We start from the raw sequence: 22,461 nt of genomic DNA, 5'->3' as shown, positions 1-22,461 counted from the left end.
GCATCCTCACCAGATGCTAGTCCATAAAAGACACGTATATGAATGTGCAAATAAAATGTAAACTTCTCTAAACCAACATTTATTTTCTAACATAACCTGTATCCCCCACAGAATTATATAGTTTGTAAGTAATGTTAGCTTTTTAGTAAAGCATGCTAGAATTTGTGTCTTAAAATGGAGCAGATAGACCTGCATTTTAATCCATTCCTTGTATTTGTGCTCTTATGTTTTTGGTTTTGGAAAGGAAAGTGTTGCTAGACTCCTAAGCACAACATTTCATTGTGGAGCAATTCAAAGCCTGCCGTGCCTAGTTAAGGTTGCTAAGTAGAGCTTTTTTCAGTACATACAAACAAATCTTTAACACTGAGTGTTCAAATTGAACTAACTGTGCTGAAACGCAGGTGTTACTGAAAGAACTACTAACCTTTAGCAGTGGAGTCCCCCTCACTGGAAACTGGAAGCACCTTTGTTAGCTCAGCCATGATACATAGTTTGTCCCTTCCTGTCCCCAACCATAAGAACAGTCATGATGGGATACCTCTGTTGCAAATAGATGACTTCTCGGATATCCTTATGAATAGTGCTTTGATAGATATGGTTTAGTACTGAAGATGTCTACTTTTATGAAGTAAATGCTTCGTTTCTTTTTTAATTAACATTATGGGTATTGTCTGTGGTATTCAGTGTTAGCATCCTGTCATAACCAGTGTTAGCATAGCCTATGTGTTTAGGCCATGCAGAAAGGGTGATAAAATAGTGTGAGGTAATGTAATATTACAAATTGAATAAACTTTACAGTGCCTAAACTGTACTTATTGAACAAATGTGACAGAGGCAGTGTGGTATGTGCAGTAATATAAGCTTTAAACTTTTAAGTAAGTACCTCACATCATTCCCTTTTTTGCTAAATTAGTTTCATTCTCTACTCTACCCTATCTGTTTCTTTTCCCAATATTTCACTCCTCTCACATTTGTGTCCTTTGGTCACTAAGGTTTTATAAAGGTATTAAGGTCCTGACCTTTGCACTTGTCATTGGTTGTTCCTGGTAATGATGGTAATTTAGGAATTGAAGCTCTGGATAAAAAAAACACTCAAACACTCAGTGTGAATGCAAAGGAGGAACAGATGTTGTTTTGTGTCTTCAAGTCAGTTTCATGAGGTAAGTGTGTGGGATAAATTATACAGGCAATCTGGTACTGTCTCTAATTTGAGAACACCCCCCTCCATCCTCAACACACACATACTCTCACTCCCTCCAGTCTCAGACAGCAAGTTCCCCAAGGAGGCCTTTTCCATCAGTGCCACAGATGAAGCTGCCAACGCAGTGGAGGAACAGGAGGATGTGGATGAGTGTCAGCTCTACCAGGGCCAGCTGTGCCAGCACACATGCACCAACATCTGGGGCTCCTACCGCTGTGGCTGCCACCCGGGCTACATCCTGCAGCCGGATGGACACCTCTGTGCCCCAGGTACTGTAACTCACTTGGGGAGGTTAACTCCCAGGTATATTTTATGTATGTGTGCGTTTTTTATTTAGCTACAGTACTGTGACAAGAGAATGTCCCCAGTATTAGGGAATTCCATTCTATATTTAGGGTCAAGCATGGGCCTTGAGGTCACGGTAGAAACAGCACTTAATCTTGACAGAGAGAGACGCTGTGTTCTCTCTTTGAGACACTGAGCAGCTGTCTATGGTGTTTGGGGAAAGCGGGTGTCACTCGTGATGCATGGTGATGCAGCGTTACTGTGGTAACCAAGGTCAGATAATATGGGTGTCTGAACTCCTTAAACCCACAGGTGGGTTACTATGGTTCCTTGTTTGTAGAATAATGAACAAATAGGCTAATTCCATATACCATGTAGAGTATTCGTGGCACTATCTGTGAAAGCTTAAAGACTATCCACAGAGGAGAGTTCCTTCAGAATTAAGGCGGCATCATGCAATAAAGAGTGTACTAATAATTCATTTATTTTCCTTGGCCAAATATCAGTAAACATCTTCAGGGTAAGACATTCTGGGCTCCTGTGCACATTCTCCACTGATGAGTGAACCAGACAATAAACAAAATTCTCGGTATCAGCCAGTGTGGGATTAATAAAGTCTATCTTAACTTACGTAAAAGTTATACTGGATACAAGGGCTCTATCTGTAATAGCTGGCTTTAGTTGTAAAGGGGGTAATTTAATTGAATTTAAGTCTGGTTAGCTCAAAGTTAAAATGTGTGCTCTTGTAATCCATGAGTTTTAATGTCAACATGGCAGAACTTACAGTATCATTAGTTTTCCTGTTGGGACTACATTCTCTTCATTTCAAGAGTCAAGAGATAGCTGGTAGCTGCATCTACAGTATTTAAACACCGTCCTATTGGACCATTGAAGGGATACATCAAGTTGAAGCACTCAAGGCTGAGACATCGAAAAGCACTAGATCCTAATTTTGCTATAATGCAACTCAATAGCATCTTTTCATTACACCCTTCCTGCCTAGTAAACCACTAAATATTTGAAACTGTTACAACCTGGTGCTCTAGGGGAAAGGAAAGCAACATAAAACCAGCAGCAAATAGGAAAATAAGTTATTTATTCATATGTCAAATTTAAACAGAGTATATGTGATACTCTCTATACCTGACTAAAACAAAAAAATATAACCTCAGCTGACTGAAAAACACAATAATGGCAACTACCATTATTGTGTGCTTGATTGAAAAGCTTAACCTGGCCAATTCCAAAAGTGTCTAAGGAAGTATCTCACATTCACAATTTACAAGATACTTATATAAACAGTCTGAATCAATACATAGACAAAGACAAGAGACACAATGGCCTGCTTATACCAAATCACACCCATCATGAGAGTACCTCACTGGTAGCAACTTTGTAAATTATGGCTTGGTGAGCTGTTTGAGGTGCTTCTCTGATTACAGATGTCATGGCGGCAGTCAGGAAGGACAATTGCTCCAATTGGCCTCAGCAGTGAGGTCAATTGCAGACATGGAACCATACATCATCTTCATTATATACATATACAAACTGTCTGTTGCAAATTTGAAGTTACAAACCCATATTACTCAGATGACATCATCACGCTTGACAAAACTCTTCTAGAGCAGAAAGGAGGTGGGGGGAAAGTCACATACAATTCTCATTTTCAGCCTGCAATTAAAATTCTTAAATTATGTATGGGTGTGTTTTGCACTGCACATTTGTGGCATATTTCTCATGTTATTCAGCATTAGTTCCTTGGGATAATTCGTCCAACAGTCCATCTTATTGTCCATTTTTTGCCATGAGTGTGATGCTAAGTTACTGACCTCACAATGACAACCACACAGTGTGAAAATAGTTCTTATCACATAGAGTCTGGTCTATTTGAGTTGTGTTAACTATATATGGGTTGTCCTCAAGTTGTCTCCTTGACCTCACATCATACTAAGCTGAAGGAATTGCTGCTCGATAAAACTGTAACCATTTTACTTTTATTAAAAGCTTAAATCTAGTAATGTTGTTTTTATTGTATGCACATTTATGGTCATCTCACTATGATTATGCCGTGGTTAAACCAACAACAGATTACATCATCATACTTATGGAACTTATGCAAGAGCGAAACTCTAAAAGTCAGGCTCATCAACATTCTTTGTAACCTCAAGTGAAAGATCATTTCTTCACAGACCTCCCTCTCCTCTATAAAACTATTTAATGACAAAAACATCCTGCATGGGTCAAATTATGTCTTGTCATTAAGAAAAAGAAATTATGTGGAATATTACTCCTTTTTAAAATTGCGGAACATGTGAGTCAACCTGCTTTCATTCTGCAGTATCTTAACTTGATTCCAAAGAAGCCGACAGAATGACTAAGCCTTCATTTGGCTGCAGTACTTCATACACGTCCCTCATGGTGTCTGTTGTGTGTCCATGTGCAGTGAGTCCTGACGAGGACAACAGAGTGAGAGAGGAGGACAGCCCTGCCCTGATCCCGACACAAACCACTACCACCACCACTACAACCAGAACGACCACCATGAGACCCATCCACATCAATCCCTGTGCAGGTAATGCTTACATTACAGATGTCAACTACAAAGAAGTCAACACACTTATACCTCTCTACAAATGTACATGCTCCAGCATTCAGCATGGCACATTCACATTAACATCAACAAATACATCAAAACCAGTGTTAAGATTGAACTGTATAGACAATAGACACTAATAGCAGCCTGCCTGATGTACCACACATACATACATACATAAGCCCATGTATTGTCTATGTACATATAGATATTTATTCATATAGTATAGGTACTGTAGGACATATGCATACCGTATTTTACTATTACTATACTATTGTTTTTATTAGTTTTAATATTTCTTTTTTTCCTCACTGCATTGTCAAGGAGTTGAAACCTTAGATTTTTACTTTCCCATATGTGTGTAATAAAATGTAGCAATAAAGAAACTTGAACTTGATTCATAAAAAACAAATTGAAATAAATGGATTACTCTAATGAGAAAGATAATAGAAACCATGGTACCAAAAACAATATGTTGTTGCCATTTTGGGTAGGTTCAATTACATTTTAATATTATTTTACTACTCAGTGATTCCATGTTGATTGCACTTCAACTGTCTGACTGAAGGTATCATAATTTTGATTGAACTAATGAGTCATACTTTGAAATATGTCTCATATGCTTCGAAACTTTGTGTAACCTGACATTATTTCTATTTTCTAAATAGGGTACATTTATGTCAGGAATCTTTATCCATTGCTGATTCTAGTGGCCTTAACTTTTTCTCAGTGCTTGTTTGTTATGGTGCTTTTGCACATTGCGCTGTAACATCAGTTTGGTCTGTAAATACTGAAACATCACAGCAACTAGTGTCTGAAATACTTCTAATCAACACCCAATCATCTTTCCATACAACATACAGCATTAACTGGTCTATTTTCATTAGCTGCTGACACAGCTGGAGTGTGCAGCGCATGCTTGACACCTCTGTTTATAGGATGTTGTAGTTCATAAGTGTGGGCACTCACATAATTGTCTTTACAGTTATAGTTATTGTTCTTAGTGTGGACAGCCTTTTACAGATTTATGATCATATCCAGATCCAACCTCTCTCTGTATTTTACTGGTGAACAGGACACACTGGTGTATAAGATGCACCCAACTTTTAAATGAAAAAATACTGCATTAAAGGTGCGTCTTATACACTGGTTTTTACATTATATTTGTTTCAATTAGTAACTTCATTAATAGCATGTTTCCCATTTCATTGTACTACATCTGCACTTGTATATCTTACTAGTTATCATAGAATGACTACTTTTTATATACAAGCCATCATTCATAAGAATGATGATTGCAAAACCAGAGTGAAAACAATGGTTACTTCTTATGTGGAATGTGGTGCTTTTAAATGCTAATGCACATACATATTGACATTTATTCAAAGGACACACTACATGTGTAAAGCATAGTGTACATTTTCTAAGTTTATGCCAAATTAGTCAGTTATGAAATGAATTACCTTAACAGTCAAATTTCATCTGCAGGATCAAGATGATCATATTTATTAGCCGGAAATGTTTTTCTTAATGTCAACAAATCCCATGTGCAGAGTCAAACTATCAACTGATCTACTTCCAAATATTAGTGACATGTTCATTCACCCTGAAGAGTTTGAGCACGTTTCTTTAGAAACAGCTCCAAAGACTAATAACAGCAATCACGTTTTCAGTCTCTGGAGAGTAGTTCTGTGTGAAGGAACTTGGTTCTGTTTACAGAGCTTCACTAGCTTTGCTGCTCCCCAGAGACACAGGAATAAGATATATCAGCCTTTGGATACACACACATAATACTTGTAAGTAGATCAAACTGTTGTTTGGCTCTGCACTGTGTTGACAATAAAAAAAATAGAAAATCCCCAGCCAAATCCTTTAAAGCTGCAGGTATACATAAAAAACATTAGAATTAGTTCATGGATCGCCAATATCTGATAGATTGGACAGTTAGTTTACACTTAACAGTGTTATCAAAGGAAATCTCAATACTTGAGTAAACATAGGCGAGAGTGGGTTGGAGAGCCATAGTAACAATCCAAAGACAAAATAGCTAATATTTTGAAAACTAGCACTTTTGTTACAAATTTCAAAAAGGATTGTAGCCATTCATTATTTCAATGCTAAGAGCTAGTTAGCATAGCTGACCTCCCAGTTTGAAAAGTCAGTAACCTACATCTACAGTATCTATACAAGCTAGCTGTTAGCCAGCACATTTTAATCATGTGCCAAGAATCAAACTGACTTTAAAATTAATATTAATACATTTTATGTGAGGTGTGTGAATGAGTAGGCCTATATATATATATATATATATATATATATATATATAAATAACCAACAACATGAAAGAAACTAACATTCTACTATACAGATGTTATAAATAGGTACTCTTAACAGTAAATAAATGTTCTTTTCTCATTCCTCATTTCAAGTAAAATAAAGGCATTTAAAAATAAAATCACATGCATCCTAAAATAAAGTGAAGATTAATTGATAAAATTGTTACTATTTTCTGTGCCTTCAGTTCAGATTTGAGTGTTTACTCCAAAGATTTGTGTTTTGTCCGTAGTGGCGCTTCACAATCACCATGGTTTCAGAATATAGGAGACAAACTGGTATTGAACTGCCAGTTTATTTCTTTCATTTTACTTGCTTAACCACAGTCATTGTGTGTAGGACTCTTAACACTTACAAAACTTGGATCACCTATGCTTAACAATGTACCTGAATGCCTCCTGTGAAGCTGCTAACGCTATGCTTTCTGCCTAAACACAGGATCAGTGTCCGTTCTTGATTAAAGCTCTGTTTTGGCGGTCTACTTTTCTCCCTTTAGAGCACTTTTCTCTGACTCATCTCACGCCTTGTCTCTGCTCTCTCCCTGACATTCAGGAGTCAGTCAGTAGAGTCATGAATCTCTACCGTGCCCCTGCACAGAGTGGTGCAGCTCACTGATCACTGGTGTACTCAGTTTATTTATATTAGATGTATCACTTGTCCAAATTTCAGCAAATTTGCTCAGCCATGGGGTCGATGTGGAGTTGATCAGATGACCGGTTCGAGACATACACGAAGGACACACATACATGCAGAGACTCCAGATAGTACAGATTGTCATCACAAATGTAATTTGATCTCAGTGTTTATAGAAAATAGTATCTTCCATCTAAATGTGACGCACATTTTAGACATTAATACATGTTTCCATCCAGTACTGTTCATAAGAGTTGGGTGCGATGAGATAAACATTTGATGACGGTATTTTTCCACTATGCTACTTAGTATCTTCATTCAGGTTTATTGTGCATAAACTGAAACTGAGCATAAAAGCAGGTCTATGGAAATGCACATCATATTTATCTTACTGAGGAAAGATCACAAATCACATTTTAATGGCAGGTCTACATCTCTTAAAAGGTGTCTGAAACAGCCAACAGTATACATCACTGTCAATGTTAGCTTTCAATCCATGCTAACTGACCTCATTTAGAATAACAGTTGACCTATTCATAAGGAATGAATCCACATGGACATCATTTCCAAGCTTTGACATCATTCCCCAAAAGATAGTTGCAAGGTAATATATTAATGTAATAATATCAAAGGCGATGTCTAGATTTTTGGCTCTGATCTTCACTCCCTACTGTGACACACGTCCCTCCCTTGGCTGAAGGTGTGTTACAGCTTTATGTATAATGGGTGATGAGAGTGTTTTGGGCTTTGGAGAGCGTTTTATATGAGGCGGTGAAGTGTACATGCAGTCGCTGGTGTCCTGAGCTTCTAACTCTATGTCTGGAGCCCAGTAGGCCGGATACATCTGCTCAACGCATCAACTCTGCTTTTATTGAAACAAAGCGAGAAGGCCCGGGCTGAGACACATGATGTGTATGAGCGCTGCCTGACTTTCCTGAGGCGAATAACTCCCCGATGAACAGAAGTGAAAACAGGGACAGTTGCCTTGTTGCATGCGCTTTCACTGATAAACTGTTGGGCCATGGCTGTTGTGCTGTGTTCACGCTGCTGCAGGTTCATGAACTGAATCTTGATCGAGTCAGGAGACCAGCAGTGCAAACCCTTGAGCTGCCAGAGTCTCTACTCCGGGCTCTAACAAAAGCGCTGCTCCTTCAGTGTGTCTCTGATTGTTAGTTATAAGAATATCCCGATCAATTTATTGAGTGGGCCCTCTGACAGTTTACCATTGCTGAGCTTTGGTGTGGAATGTGTTGGTGAGTAATTGTGGGGAAACAGTTTCTGGCCCATGCTTCTTTCTTGCAAGACTATTGAGCTGTTAAATAGGGAGAATTGATTCAGTTGTGTTGAATGGGATGGCTCATGAGAGGCTTCTTCCTGTCGGGAGCGATGATCAGTGTTAGGTTGAGAAGGCGAGCAACATACGGGCCTTGGGGAACAAGACAACAGGACAATTATGGAGTTAGATTTGTTTCATAATGTTGTGTGTGTGCAGATCGACAATTTGTGTGTAAATGTGTAATCTGTAAATATAAACACCTTCCACAAATACAAAAAAAAGATTTGTATACTCACAAAAATATTTTGCAAATATAAAACGGATCTGCAAATACACAAACAAATTCCACAAATATAAAAAATGCATTAAATTAATTTTGTGAACTCAGTTTTTATTTGTGAATCGAAAAAACATTTGTGGATCTCAGTTCTACGCTTGTGGATTTGCTTTTTACACACACGGAGTTTTGAAACAAACTTTCCGCCGGTCCGAATGAAAATCCACTCGTATCACTCGGCTATTTTCGGATAGAAAGTGATCGTCTACTGGTGACGTCATTTCCGCATATCAAAGTAAGAGCACGCAGTCTTTCTATGAGCTTTTTAAAATGTTTATCAGCGATAAGTGACGTGCATTCATGGTTTCATGTTAATGTCATACAGTGATTATTAGTGTGTGTTTATTTGTTCTATGTATATTATCTAGCACACACTTTCATATACATTTCTGTTTGAGTATGAAAGGCACCAGGATGCTTGTGGGCAATGTTCAGACAATTTTTATCGTTAAACAATAATAATAAATAAATAAATAAACACAGCTATTCATAAAACAGAATGAATACAAATGCAAAATATATTATCATTATTATTATTATTTTCATTATTGTTTAACGATAAAAATTGTCTTTTAAATGCTGTGCTGAAAATGTCTAAATCTTAAACCCTATAATTTTCTACTGATTACACTAGTATTGAAAGGTTGTGAAGAGATGTCTGGATGTCAGTCACCAGCATCTTCTACAGGGGCCCTCTTTACAGGTTGGATTGTTATGACTTCTGGTCTATTTACAATGCATCTTAATCATATTTGCAATGTATAAAATCCTGCACCCTGTTCGTTCTCCCAGCCCGCAACATGAATGCTTACACATAGACATTAGAACTACATTAGTAAGAGTACACTACTAATAAGATGAAGTGCGTTGTGACCTTTACCCATCTGAAAGAATACATGAAAAATATAAAGGATGAGGTGGCTGATAACTGCTTACTGAAGAAGCAGCCAAGCCACCGCTTTAGAGAGCTGAACATTGCCCACAAGCATCCTGGTGCCTTTCATACTCAAACAGAAATGTATATGAAAGTGTGTGCTAGATAATATACATAGAACAAATAAACACACACTAATAATCACTGTATGACATTAACATGAAACCATGAATGCACGTCACTTATCGCTGATAAACATTTTAAAAAGCTCATAGAAAGACTGCGTGCTCTTACTTTGATATGCGGAAATGACGTCACCAGTAGACGATCACTTGCTATCCGAAAATAGCCGAGTGATACGAGTGGATTTTCGTTCGGACCGGCGGAAAGTTTGTTTCAAAACTCCGTGTGTGTAAAAAGCAAATCCACAAGCGTAGAACTGAGATCCACAAATGTTTTTTTCGATTCACAAATAAAAACTGAGTTCACAAAATTAATTTAATGCATTTTTTATATTTGTGGAATTTGTTTGTGTATTTGCAGATCCGTTTTATATTTGCAAAATATTTTTGTGAGTATACAAATCTTTTTTTTGTATTTGTGGAAGGTGTTTATATTTACAGATTACACATTTACACACAGATTGTCGATCTGCACACACACAACATTATGAAACAAATCTAACTCCATAGACAATGAATTACTGGGACAGTACAGTGCAAGGTTTAGAAATGTAAGACATTATGAGCGAATGACTGTCCTGGAGCCGTAGCTGTATGGCATCATCCTCATACTCATATTTCTATCTCTTACAGAAAACGGTCATTGCAGTCAGCAGTGTACAGCGGTGGCAGGTCGGGCTCACTGCTCCTGCTTCCCAGGGTTCCGGCTGATGACAGATGGACGCACCTGTGAAGGTAAGGCCTGCCGCTCCATCTCATAGTGCTACTGCTGGCCATAATTGGAGCGATTCACAGAGCTCATATGTATCCCTTAAGCTGTCTCCCTCAAGCTGGGTTTGCACAAGCTAACAAACAACCCGACACCACCAACAATACCACTCACCGCTGCTTAAATGTACAACAACAAACGCAAACAGCCATGACAAAAGCACAAAAGTGCAGCGGAGCAGTTTGTCCAGAGATCAGGACACTTTTTAATTGGATGCAGTCACTCATGAAGGAGGAAAATGCAGGTCTTATGATACTAAACAATGCATCGACTGATTGGGCTTCCACTTCCTGGTGGTGGAGACTGTTGCCTGGAGCATGAGTCAACCAGAACCAATTACTCTGTGGCAGCTATAGCTGCAATAACAAACACTCCACATTGCATGTCGGTACTTAGCTTCCGTTTTTTTCTTAAAGCTCAGTGTGACATGGTGGCACAACAGTGACACCTCAGATATCATTCACGACTGCAATGTGTTGCAGTTTAAATGACAATAAACAAGTGTGTGCTGTGTGGTGTCTGCAATTCAGGATGAGAACAATATTGATTGTATCTGCTCACTATTAACCGAAACTATACATCATTTCCTCAAGTAACTAAAATAATAAAGCCTGAAATATTTTTGTTATTTACTACAAATCCCATGAAAGGACCAACAATACATTAATGTTCCTCTTAGTATTTTTCGACTAGATAGACTACAATGTCTATGGTGGCACAAACCTGTGTCAGAAGTATGTAGTGTAATCTTTTAATAATTATGTAACATCTTGGCACTGTAGTTTTTAGCAAACATTACTCAGACAGGAGTAAATAATGCAATTGTTGGGGACTATTTTCTATGGTGGCCTAATATACACCTGGTGCTCTTTATCTTTCCTTAAAGAGTATTTTCATTTTAGGTCATATTCTAGTCTACATTTAAGTAACATGTATTTAGTATTCAAATAATAGATATATTTACTAGTTATTTTTGCAGATTGAAACCAGTCTACGTATTATTTTTTATATTGGCAATACATCAAATGACTGGGTGTAATGTGAGAGGGGTCACTTGTAATGACAAACCCAGAGGGAATTAATACTGAGCTCATTGTTTTGGTTTCATAGCCATAAACTCCACTCTTTCAGCAGCAGTAAGCAGCTGCTTTTAGTGGGAAAGTGACAAACTCAGTGTGCAATACCTGCCCAACAGCAAACAGCAAAAGACAAAGTAATATAGTGGAGCATTTAGCAGCTTTTGTGAATATTAGACTGATATTCAGATGGACACAGCACAACTCCAGAAAAAGATAGTATTGCTCTGTGTCTGGTGGATATGGAACGATGCAATGGTCTAACAATTTTATAAGGTGATAATACACTTGCCATTTTATTAGATTCACTTAATGCAGCCCTGCAGTGAGAGTGAAACACCTCACAGTATGACACAATACAATTTGACAGTACCGGCAAGTATAAGCTTCATGAAGGTCAGATTTATTACAGGGTGGTAAGTAACTAAGGAACTAAATACATCTGTCACTGCTGCTATCCAGGAGACATTATCAGAGTAGTTAGCTCTGAATAAGTTTGTCAAGCGTCATTATATCCTAAAGGAGTCACCCACACACCACTAATAACAATGTAAAGTTCACAATATAAAGACAACTTCCCATTAAATAAAGGCTGGTTGGAGGTGCTGAAGCTGAGAATCAATGTCAACAGAAAAAAAAAATATGCACAAAGTGGAAAAATAGAGATAAACCATAAACATTAAAAAGGACCAGTGTATGATTAACTTGAATGTAGCAAAGGTTGAGGTTGTAGATTGCAACCAAATGAATATCCCACCTTCCCTTCCAAGTATGTAGGAGGACCTACAGTGGCCATGAAACTCGCAAAAAACACGAAAGGCGCTTTCCAGAACAAGTGTTTGGTGTGTCCATTCTGGGCTACTGTAGAAACATGGCAGTGCAACATGGTGGGCTCCACAGAGGAGCAACCACTCCCTATGAAGGTATAAAGCTCTCATTCTAAAAAGGTATTAAAAACAAAATTATTCTTTTTTTTAGGTTATTATACACTAATTATGAATATTTTATTATATTTCTGCCAAGTCTCACTAGATGCCACTAAAAATGCTGCACTTTAAACCTCACCCCAGAAAAGAATGTAATTGTTACAGTGCCAAAGGCTGTTTTCCACGAATGGCCTTACAGTAATACATTTTCTGTAGCAGTTAGTAAATTGATCCATGAATTTGCAACAAGACTAAACCTTGGCAGCAGTTTTCAGGAAAAAAAAGTGATGTATGGTCCACCTCTGGAATTCAATGCACAACCACTCAATAAGCACTGCTTGTTCAAATCCCTGTCTACATTACATTGTACTGTCCACTGGACAAGGTACCATTACAGAGGTGGACAGGTACAGAGTGAGTGATACTAACATGAAAAATGTTTGCTTAAATGCAACATCATGTAATGTTTAAATACTACTGTGAAAAATGGGTTTCCCTGCAGTTTCAACAGTGGAGGTATACATTAGAAGTGCAGTCCTGGCTGTTTTTATTTAATCTGTCTGTCTGTCAGCAGACGGGATAATACCTCTGGATGCAAAAGCACTACATAAGAGTTAGTGTTTCCCCTCCTATCACTTCATTCAGTGAGCAGACTAAGGACTTTCTCTCCTAAAGTGTTCCCACATGTGAACATGTGGGTGGGCAACATTTGGATCCGACTGGAATGAAACAAAGCAAAGCAAAAAGCAAAACAAAACACAACAAGATGTGAGCGTGAGCGGGGAATTCGAGGATTCGACAGACTGTGAAGTAAACTGTGGAGTGCTTGTTGTTGTAGATATATCGTAAAGACTGTGAAAACACTGTCACAGCATTAACACCTAGGATGTTTGTAGTAAAGACCTTGGAAATTTGTTTAGCAAATGTAAGCACTCCTATCAGTAATACTGATGAGATTAAAAATGGCTGTGTGATATTTTAATTTACAAGTTTACAGGGTAAATAAATCTGATTTTATCTGCTGCTCTCCCAGTGGTAAGCTTTATATGAATGAATGAATAGAAAACACACAATTGTTCCCATGGAGACGTGTGTGTGAATAAGCAAGGACCTTCCAGTGTTTCAGGCAGGATGGGATGTGTGCAGAGGACTCTATGGACAACCTGCATAATAAATTTTGTTAGATGGTTAATCAGCACTCTGACATTATTTCTAGTCATCACCAAGCTGTGAATGGGTATTCTTAAGTTTCCCATACAGACATACACAGAAACACTGTTCACTCAAACACCATAGTGGTCTGCAGCTCTAATGCATGTGGTTGCCACCTTCACCCATTTATGAAATTCACTCTGCGGACTAAACAAATCATTGCGGCCAGGGTTAGATTTGTTTTGCATTCCCCTAAACAGTGCAGGAGGATCAGCTGTCAGGGTTATTACATGGATGATAACTGTAGATGAGACTCTGCACTAAATAGCAATAAAGGCATGTTGCATTATCCTGTCTGTGGTCACATTGCTAACATAATCTTTGGGTTTTCATGGCTGGAATTGTTGGAGAGAGATGTTATTTTACTCAGCCAAACCTTGTGGAAGATATTAACACTGATTGACCGTATCGTTTTCATAGTCATGGACTCACCCTTTCAAAGAGAGAAAAGCCTTGAGGTCCAATCCTGGCTCAAAGGTCATCTTAGTGGTTTCATTCAAAATGGAAATCCATTGAAATCATTATTTCAGTAGAGATGTTCCAATAGTCTGTTCTTTAAAAAGTCTAAGTCCAAGTCTAGTGCTTTCATGGCAGGGTAGAGACTAGTGTAAGCTATTGAATAAAGTCCAGAAACCAAGTTTGATTTTGCAGCTGATTCAATTCATTCCAATGGAATCGCTCCAAAGTGGATTCACTCCTGGGGGTTCACGTTCAATTTTGACCCCCAGATCATAACCCACTTCCTGAGTGTTCCAAAATTGTGGAAGGTATCTTAGCTCATTATCTTAAATGGTAAGTGGACCATACTTATATAGGGCTTTTGTAGTCTTTTGACCACTCAAAGTGCTTTTACACTACAAGTCAAGTTCACCCATTCACACCCATTCATACACCATTGGCACAGCCATCGGGACCAATTTGGGGTTAAGTATCTTGACCAAGGACACATCGACATATAGACTCAAGGAGCCAGGAATCGAACCGCAGATCTTCCGATTAGTGAATGACCCGCTCTACCTCCTGAGCCACAGCAGCCCCTTGAACCACTTCTATCAGGGTAATAATTGATCTGACTAAAACCAATCAAATCACTAAATTATCAATTAGGGAAATTTGGTTAAATAACATAAGATGGTCATATCTGGGAGGGGGACATTGTAAACCCTGTCTCAGTTCAAGGATGGTCTCTAGTGTCAGATGTGGATGTCCTCCAAGATCTTTCAGGCTACAAATCATGGTAGATGACATTTGATCCCTACCTCCCCTCAGTCCATATTTAGAGTGGTTTTGGTCTGGTGTTCACAGACAACCGACGTCTATGTCTGGTCTTCATTCAGTCTCCTGTCCAGGGTCCTTACTATTCTTTGCCAATAAATACTTGCTGCAAATGCACAGCAGTTGTGGAATAACACTAAATAAGGTAAACATTGTTAAATAGAGGTCCTGCACACAGGTGTTTTGAGTTATTCTATTAAACCTTGTTACTGGTTTAAAATGACAGGCAAAGCTATGCCAAGAACTACATGAGGTCACTAACCTTCTTGCACCAATGACTGTGCTGCATTGACCTGTGCCAGTGTGTGACTTGTTAAGTTGCAGCAAGGTTGGGGAAAGCAGCTTAAATTTCAATGTAGGTGGCATATAAAGCAACAGGTATAACCTTGAATCTCTCTTGGCTGATGGCAGGTAATGGAGATGTTGGTATAAACTTGAATGTAATCTTGATATAAAGCAGAATTATGATTGTTTTGTTTTCATTTTAAAAGGGATAGGTCTAGCATGTAATATCCATAACTGTCTCTGGATGATCATGTGAACAGGATTAATATGAATATAAAGATGAATATAAAGTACTCCTCACAGGCTAGAATTGAGATGAATGAAAAAGGGATAAGGTACTGTATTGTCGTTGTATACATACTACAAAATTTTGTGTGGTGACTCAGACCAGCAGCAACAGACCAGGCAAAAGGTTAAAAATATCTACTTTAAAGCCGTTACAATATGAAGAACTATGTGCAATAACACCATGCACTATGTTGAACTTTCAAAAAACCCCATCTTTTATTGTTGCGCCTACATTCACCTCACTTATTTATATTAAAAGTTGTTTGTCCTTGTTTTCACTTTGTTTTTTTAACCTTTTACTTTGTCTGTTACTGCTGGTCTGAGAGTCACCAAATGAAATTGTGTTGCATGCATGCACAGTGCCCAATGACAATAAAGTATCTTATCTTATCTTATTGCCAGGGAAGCAGGGAATGTAGGTTGATAGAGTGGGTATGAAGCAGGGTGATGCACAGGGCTGGAGGGCAGGGATGATAGCGAGGGTTGGCAAAGGAGAGCAGGTGGTAGAGGGTTCAAGAGTGGACTGGCAGGTAAGTTGTGGTCCAGAAGCAATAGAGAGAAAAACAACATTTAGCAATGACTTAAAACTTGGAAATATCACTACGAAACAAGCAAGAGGCTTGAAGTGTAAGCTACCACTGAGGCAGAAACAACAATCTGGCAAAGAGTGGGTGACAAGTCTGAGTAGATATGCTGCAGGATGATGAGCTTGATGGAAAGCAGGTGTGTGCAATCAGTCAGGAACTAGGAGAGTCTGGGAAGAAGTGCTACGCCCAGGCCACACAGACACACAGACAGACAATCAGTGGAACACACAGAAACTACATGGAAACAACTAGAGGCACTGCCACAACCCTGACATAATTAAATATTTAAAACTAATAAATATTTACATTTTCATAGTTTCTGGATTTTTCAAAATGAGAGAAAGATAAGATGTCATTTTAAGAATTACTTTTCTTGTGATCAATATTTTTTTGGCATTTAAACGATTTAAAATGATTTTATGGAGGTGGGGTTACGAGTCAGTAGATCACAAATAAAAGTAGATGAATAAATTAATCACAAATGTCCATGCTCAAAACTGACAACCAATATGAAAAAACCCCTAGAAAAATACGAGCGTTTGTTATGCAACCCACCCCCCCGCACATATCCTTCTCTTTGGCTCCATCTCACCCCACCCACCCTTGACCTTATGGACACAAAGAACAGTTATATTAAGGATTTTATTATAGTAATCGCTTGTTTCCAGTGTGAAATATTTTCTGGTTTTGTCTGGTGAATGTTGGCAGCCCATTGTTCCCTACTTGCTATGTATCTGAAGTCTAGAGACCAGCTTTCCATCTATAACATGATTATTTGGTTACTTGGCAGCTTGTAAGGCCAGCTAGCCAGAGATGTCTCTGCTTAACACAAAGTTGGAGTCGGAGCTGTCATTTAGTAACACGACTTCTTGCAAGTAAGGAATTGTTTTTGACAATATGCTTAATAGCATCTCTGAAACCCACTTCCAGAACTCTGCAACCATTGGGTGCTCTCACACTATATGAAAAAATGTATCCATCACAATTTGAGTGGTTGGTTTGGTAATGGTTAAGCGGGGGTATAGGGTCCATGGGTATAGGGTCATGACTGCACGTTCCAGATAAAGAGTAAAGCAGGCAGCTCTGATGGGAGCTACAGACTACAGGGAATTGTTAGAACAGATGTTCCCCACCATAGCAGTGTGGTTTTAATAAACAACTTGAAACACGGCAATGAAATTATTACCAAAATCCACTTCAAGGTCTTCCAAAGCCCTCTTCACATCAAGAGAGAGGATAGCTGTTGAGGAGTCAGTATTACTGACTAGTATAGAGAACTCAATGATATATAGAAGCTAGCATATGTTGTCTGAGGCAAGGCAGTGTTTGATAAAAACCTGTTGGATCATCATGAGTTAGAAATTTGATATGGCTCCTATCGAGAGGCTTGTGCTTTGGCATATAGCGTGATATCAGTGTTCAGTAATGATAGTGGTTGATAACTTAAACAGTCTTGTGCATCTTTACCTTTTTTTTAAAGTATAAAGATAATGGCTATGTTACTGTTTTTAGAGAATGAATGCTTTGAAATAGTAGCAAATCATATCCAGCAAGACAGGTCCTACCTGGGGCTAGAAAGCTAAATAAAATTCTGGAGATAAATCGTCTAAGTCTGGTGACTTGCCTTTATTCACTGACGGAAGAGCTTTATGGAGTTTGGATAAAGATAAAGGAACATCAAGATCAATGTGATCCTCCTGAGAAAGCAGCGGAAGCTCCAAAGGGTTTAAAAGCTAATGCAGGATTGGGTGTCATAACTTATCTCTGAGTTATATAAAGAGGAGTAAATTGCACAAAAGTTATCAATGATTTCTATTAGATCTGCACATAATATACCAGTGATGAGTCTAATAGGGGTTATATTTTCTAGGTTTTCAGTTTCATTGCTAGAAAGTGGCTTGGTTGTGCACCATTTAGATAATAATTTTTCCTTGCTCTATTCATGAGAGAGTGAACTTTCTGTCTGAACAAGTGATTGAGGTAAAGTGCGAAGTAACTCCCTCTTAAACACTTACTCAGGTGTAACACTGAAGGCCACAATGTTTCCTCTTTCAGATGTGTCTTTCTGAATATACTGTAGTCTGAATTTATTTAGACTGGAAACAAACCCAATTGTTTTATCCCTGATGCAACACTACAGTGCCTCCCACAGAATACTAGACTCATTCACTGAAGGTTTATTAGTTGCAATAAATTCATTTAATTGTTCTTTCATTCCTTTTTCTTCTGAAATGGAGAAGATAGAATGGTTACTTTACCTGTCACGGCTCTGTAGTCTGAAAGAGACATGGGGATACCTGATCACAAAGCTGTATTCAGACCAAAGCATAGTCAATCCAAGAAAAAGACTAATGTCATGAAGACAAACAAGTAAATTATCTCACATCTACTATAGAACAATCTGTAGCCCATTTCCTTAATGCACTAGATGCCAGACATTGTTCTCTTGACCTACAGTTATGTACAAATAGTGTTGTCAAAATGCATTAAAGTCATCCCCTATTATTAGACCAAATTCAGATGATTAACGTATGGCATTAGTTAAGTAGTTATAGAATTCAGCATCAAACACATTTGATGCATCAACAAAGAGAAGTGCTGTTTTTGTCTCATTTAATACCGTTTTTATTCAAGCAATTCTCCCCTCAATATCATTCCCAGATCTGTATATTGAAAGGAACATTTGGCAAGGACTATTCTGTTTTTGTATTTGAAGAAGATGCAGTAACACGGTAGAATCTATTCTGCTTCTTTTTATTAGTTTCTTGAAAAGAGGCAACCTCTACTTTTATTGTCCATAGGAAGTCCACAATGCATATTTGATCCTGAGTGACATTTTGGCTTCATCCACTCCAAGATAGTGGCTAAATGATTGTCATGAATGTATAGAAGAAACAGAGGTGCCACCAACTGATGTTCAAAAAAGTAAATACAATTGTTCCAGAAGGTCCTGCCCCACATTTACCCCCACCACGCCCCCTGGTCTCCTCTCGTTCCCAGCCCCGCATCCTTCTCCCAAGGAATGGCGACAGGTGTCCAGACAACAAACAAACCCCCTCCTGCTACCCAATAAATAATCGACTGTGAAAAAGACAGGTTGGAAGGGAAAAAAAGCAACCTCTCCCCCTCCTCTTTAAGGTAATCCCCTATCTTGAGCAAAAGCAAAAAAGGTCAAAACCACCTAGCTTCAAGACCAAAGAAAAAGGACAAATAAACAAAAAAAAACATCTTATAGTTATTGTTAATATTCAGAAAAGGTATTGATTAAATCAAGAGAAAGTACCGGATATCAAACATAAATAGATATCTTTTTGTAGAAAATCCTTAAGCAAATAGCCAAAATAATAAGTAGATTAAGCAGTTGCAGCTGATTTAGGGTTGATTTTATGTGGAGAGAGCTCAAGTTATGAGCCATACCAGTCAACAAGGTTGGACACTATTCCTCTTGGCCTCATTGGAAAAGAGAAACTTCTCTGCCTAGGATGGGTTGTTGAAAAGTTGTTGCTCAGCACCATGGACCAGTTTGATGGTCAGGGGTCTGGAATGGCTGGGTACCACAGGAAAGCTTCAAAACCCGGACTCCGAGCCAAGTTCATGACTGAGTAGAGACAGACCGCAACGTGTCATACTCTGAAGACCACACCCACCCAAGGGAAAAACAGTCGGTGCTATAATATGAAACCAAGGGCTGAAACGGTAACAAAATGCCTGTTGCTAGTTGAAAACATTACATTACCTCAGGGATGTTGGTCGTCAGGTAGGGCAATGCATTTCTCCTCTCTTAAGTAGCTTTGGTGCAGGTTGTCTCATCTGCTTCTGTCCTCAAAAGACACCAATTCATTTTCAAGCTGGTTCAGTATATCGCTGGGTTGCGACGTGATGTCTTCAGCATTCTTGATGCGTACTTGCAGTGTTGATGTGATTGACTGCTGTGTCTTGATATCTTCAGCATGTTTGGATAGGGTCTCTTGTATGGTTCCCAGTTGACTTCCTAAACGATGAAATCTCTCTATGGGGTTCTTTTCAGTCTGACTGAAGAACCTTTTCCAGGTAGATTCCAGATAGGTCACTGTCAGCTGGCACGCAGTAGTCTCATTGTCATCCATTTGTAGATTGTCAGTCGACTCTTTGGTTTTAAAATTTCATGATTACGTCAACATTATATGATGCAATATTACAAAATCATAATTACTTTCTTCTGTCTTTATTTTTTAATTTTAAAAATTTTCAACAAGGTACTTTCACTTTGTTGTGGGACGAAACCATACCAGACACAAATTATTACTCAAAGTGTCTCTTAAAACATTTCTGTTGGGGATTTACAAATGTGATGTGATCATTTAAACTATATTTTTCACCTTTTAATGAACAAACTAACTCACTCATAAACACTCACAGCAGTGGCTTTGCTGTCATATATAAATATAACCAAACCCAATTAAAAGTAATTTTACTAATCTCAAACTAGCTTGAAGCAACCAACAGGATCTGTAACTGCCTGTAACAATTATTGAGTGGATTATCGTGTTGCAAAATAAACCAACACACCACACTAATACAGCTGTTTAAAGGATATGAAATGACTGGATATTAAAATCATGATTTGTCACCACACCCTGTGGTTTGTATTTCAGCTCGCCCAGCATTTTTTCACATAGCACTCTGCAAACCTGCAGGTGCAGTAGGATCAGCACTCAGTGAATGGTTTGTACTGGTGTCTGTAATTTAAAAAAGAACCTCATATATTTTTATATTGTTCATCTGCACGCTTTGAGTGGCACATACTCCTGAATTCATGTTTGTCATTGTTGAACCTAATCTACCCTAACCCTATCCCTCTAACCCTTGGCTTTCACTCGAGTCCCATCAGTCTGCATCTGTGTAACCCTAACCCTCCTGTCTCAAACCAAGTCTGCAATAATGCCAAGTCTGACTTCATCTACCTCAGCGTGAACTTTTCAAAAAAGTCTTGTTTTCTTCTTGCTTTTTCATAATAGTGCTGTCTACCAGACATCTCCCTGTGCACAACCTCCTCTGGTCTCTCGACAAAACCCTTCTAAAACTGCTATCGCTCTTCTCCGCTCAACTAAGCATTTGTATTTTTCAAAAAGTAGACTCTTTGTTTCTGCCTTGTATTGGATCACTTCACTCCTCACAACTGTGTAATGTGGCTGTCCCCTGGGACCAGTCAGGGAAGGTAGGGACCTTGAGGCAGTAGGCACATTTTCCTTTTCCTTTTTTTTCCCTCTTCGAATGACGCACTGGAAATAATGCTGGCCACCAGAGTCCTGCGGTAGAAGGAGAAAGCGACTTTCTGCACCAATGGCAATACGCAAACATTGGAAACAGGCCTGTCCATCCCTAGGCTTGACGGAGAGCAGGGCCCAGAGGACGGGGTGGACTCAGAGCGCAGTGTGATTTGCCCCTGGAAATATCCTCCCTACAACGAAGACAACAGATGTCTCTCAGTTGGGGAACAAACAGGGACATTTGCAAAGGCAGGCCCCTAAACAAAAGTGCGTCACAACAGCACGAGTCCTGCAGAGTCTACAGAGTGTTAGACAATGCCAAAAGAGAAATTTATGAATTTTAGTAAGACAAATGTGTTCCCTGTAAATCTACAGAGGCTTCATATAATACAATAAACTGTGCTCTGTGCTGTGAGAGGTGATGCCTGTGCAGTGTTGGTAGGTGAATTAGCTCTCAGCAAAAGAGCTGCGGGGTGTTATTCACACACCAGGTAAACGCCAAAAACCTTAGATCAGTGTTTTTCCTCCTTCTGCACCCTGTGGGAAAGTGTTGTAAGGCGCACAGTTCATTCAAATTCCCCGTAGCAAAAGCTTTTAAAGTCGAAACAGGCATTTCAGCAAGGGACCGCCAACAGATACATGAGCAACACAGGAGAATATGTTCCTCCTTTTTGTTTTCAGCCTTGGCTCCTTCATGCAGATTTGTACGAGACCTTTTCGTCAGGTTCCCTGTGGAATGTGCCATATTTCGGGGTGATCTTCAAATCTGGATGACTGCCACACTCTTGCACACACACACAAGATACACACACAATAATCCCAGTCCAACCCTATCAGTGCATCCAGCTAATCGGCCATGCATTGCGATGCATGATAAGGGAATGCAGCAGTTTGATAAAGATGAGCCACAACAGAGTCGCAATCCACTGTCTCGGCATGAACCCACTAATGTCATAAATCAACAGCGCCTGTTTACCGGCTGTGGTGCTGTCTGACTGATAAAGATTTAAAGGTTTGGAGTAGTGGATTTATTTCTCCCAAACAAGCATCACAGGCAAAAAAATCACTTTGTGTTTTGC

General features: G+C 38.8%; 1 protein-coding gene across 1 annotated transcript in view; it reads left to right on the top strand.

Annotated features, from left to right (window-relative positions):
* fbln2 (fibulin 2) overlaps positions 1 to 22,461 on the top strand; it is a 46,012-nt gene that overhangs the window by 5,053 nt on the left and 18,498 nt on the right. Inside the window, exons 3-5 of the mRNA XM_053315475.1 lie at positions 1,261 to 1,470; positions 3,930 to 4,058; positions 10,349 to 10,450. Coding sequence (XP_053171450.1) covers positions 1,261 to 1,470; positions 3,930 to 4,058; positions 10,349 to 10,450 — 441 coding nt within the window. The remainder of the gene's footprint in view (positions 1 to 1,260; positions 1,471 to 3,929; positions 4,059 to 10,348; positions 10,451 to 22,461) is intronic.

This window comes from Scomber japonicus, chromosome 3 (genome assembly GCF_027409825.1).
Source record: "Scomber japonicus isolate fScoJap1 chromosome 3, fScoJap1.pri, whole genome shotgun sequence".
In the NCBI taxonomy this organism is placed as follows: domain Eukaryota; kingdom Metazoa; phylum Chordata; class Actinopteri; order Scombriformes; family Scombridae; genus Scomber; species Scomber japonicus.
The sequence above is the reverse complement of the archived record's forward strand: the minus strand, read 5'-3'. Positions and strand labels throughout refer to the sequence as shown.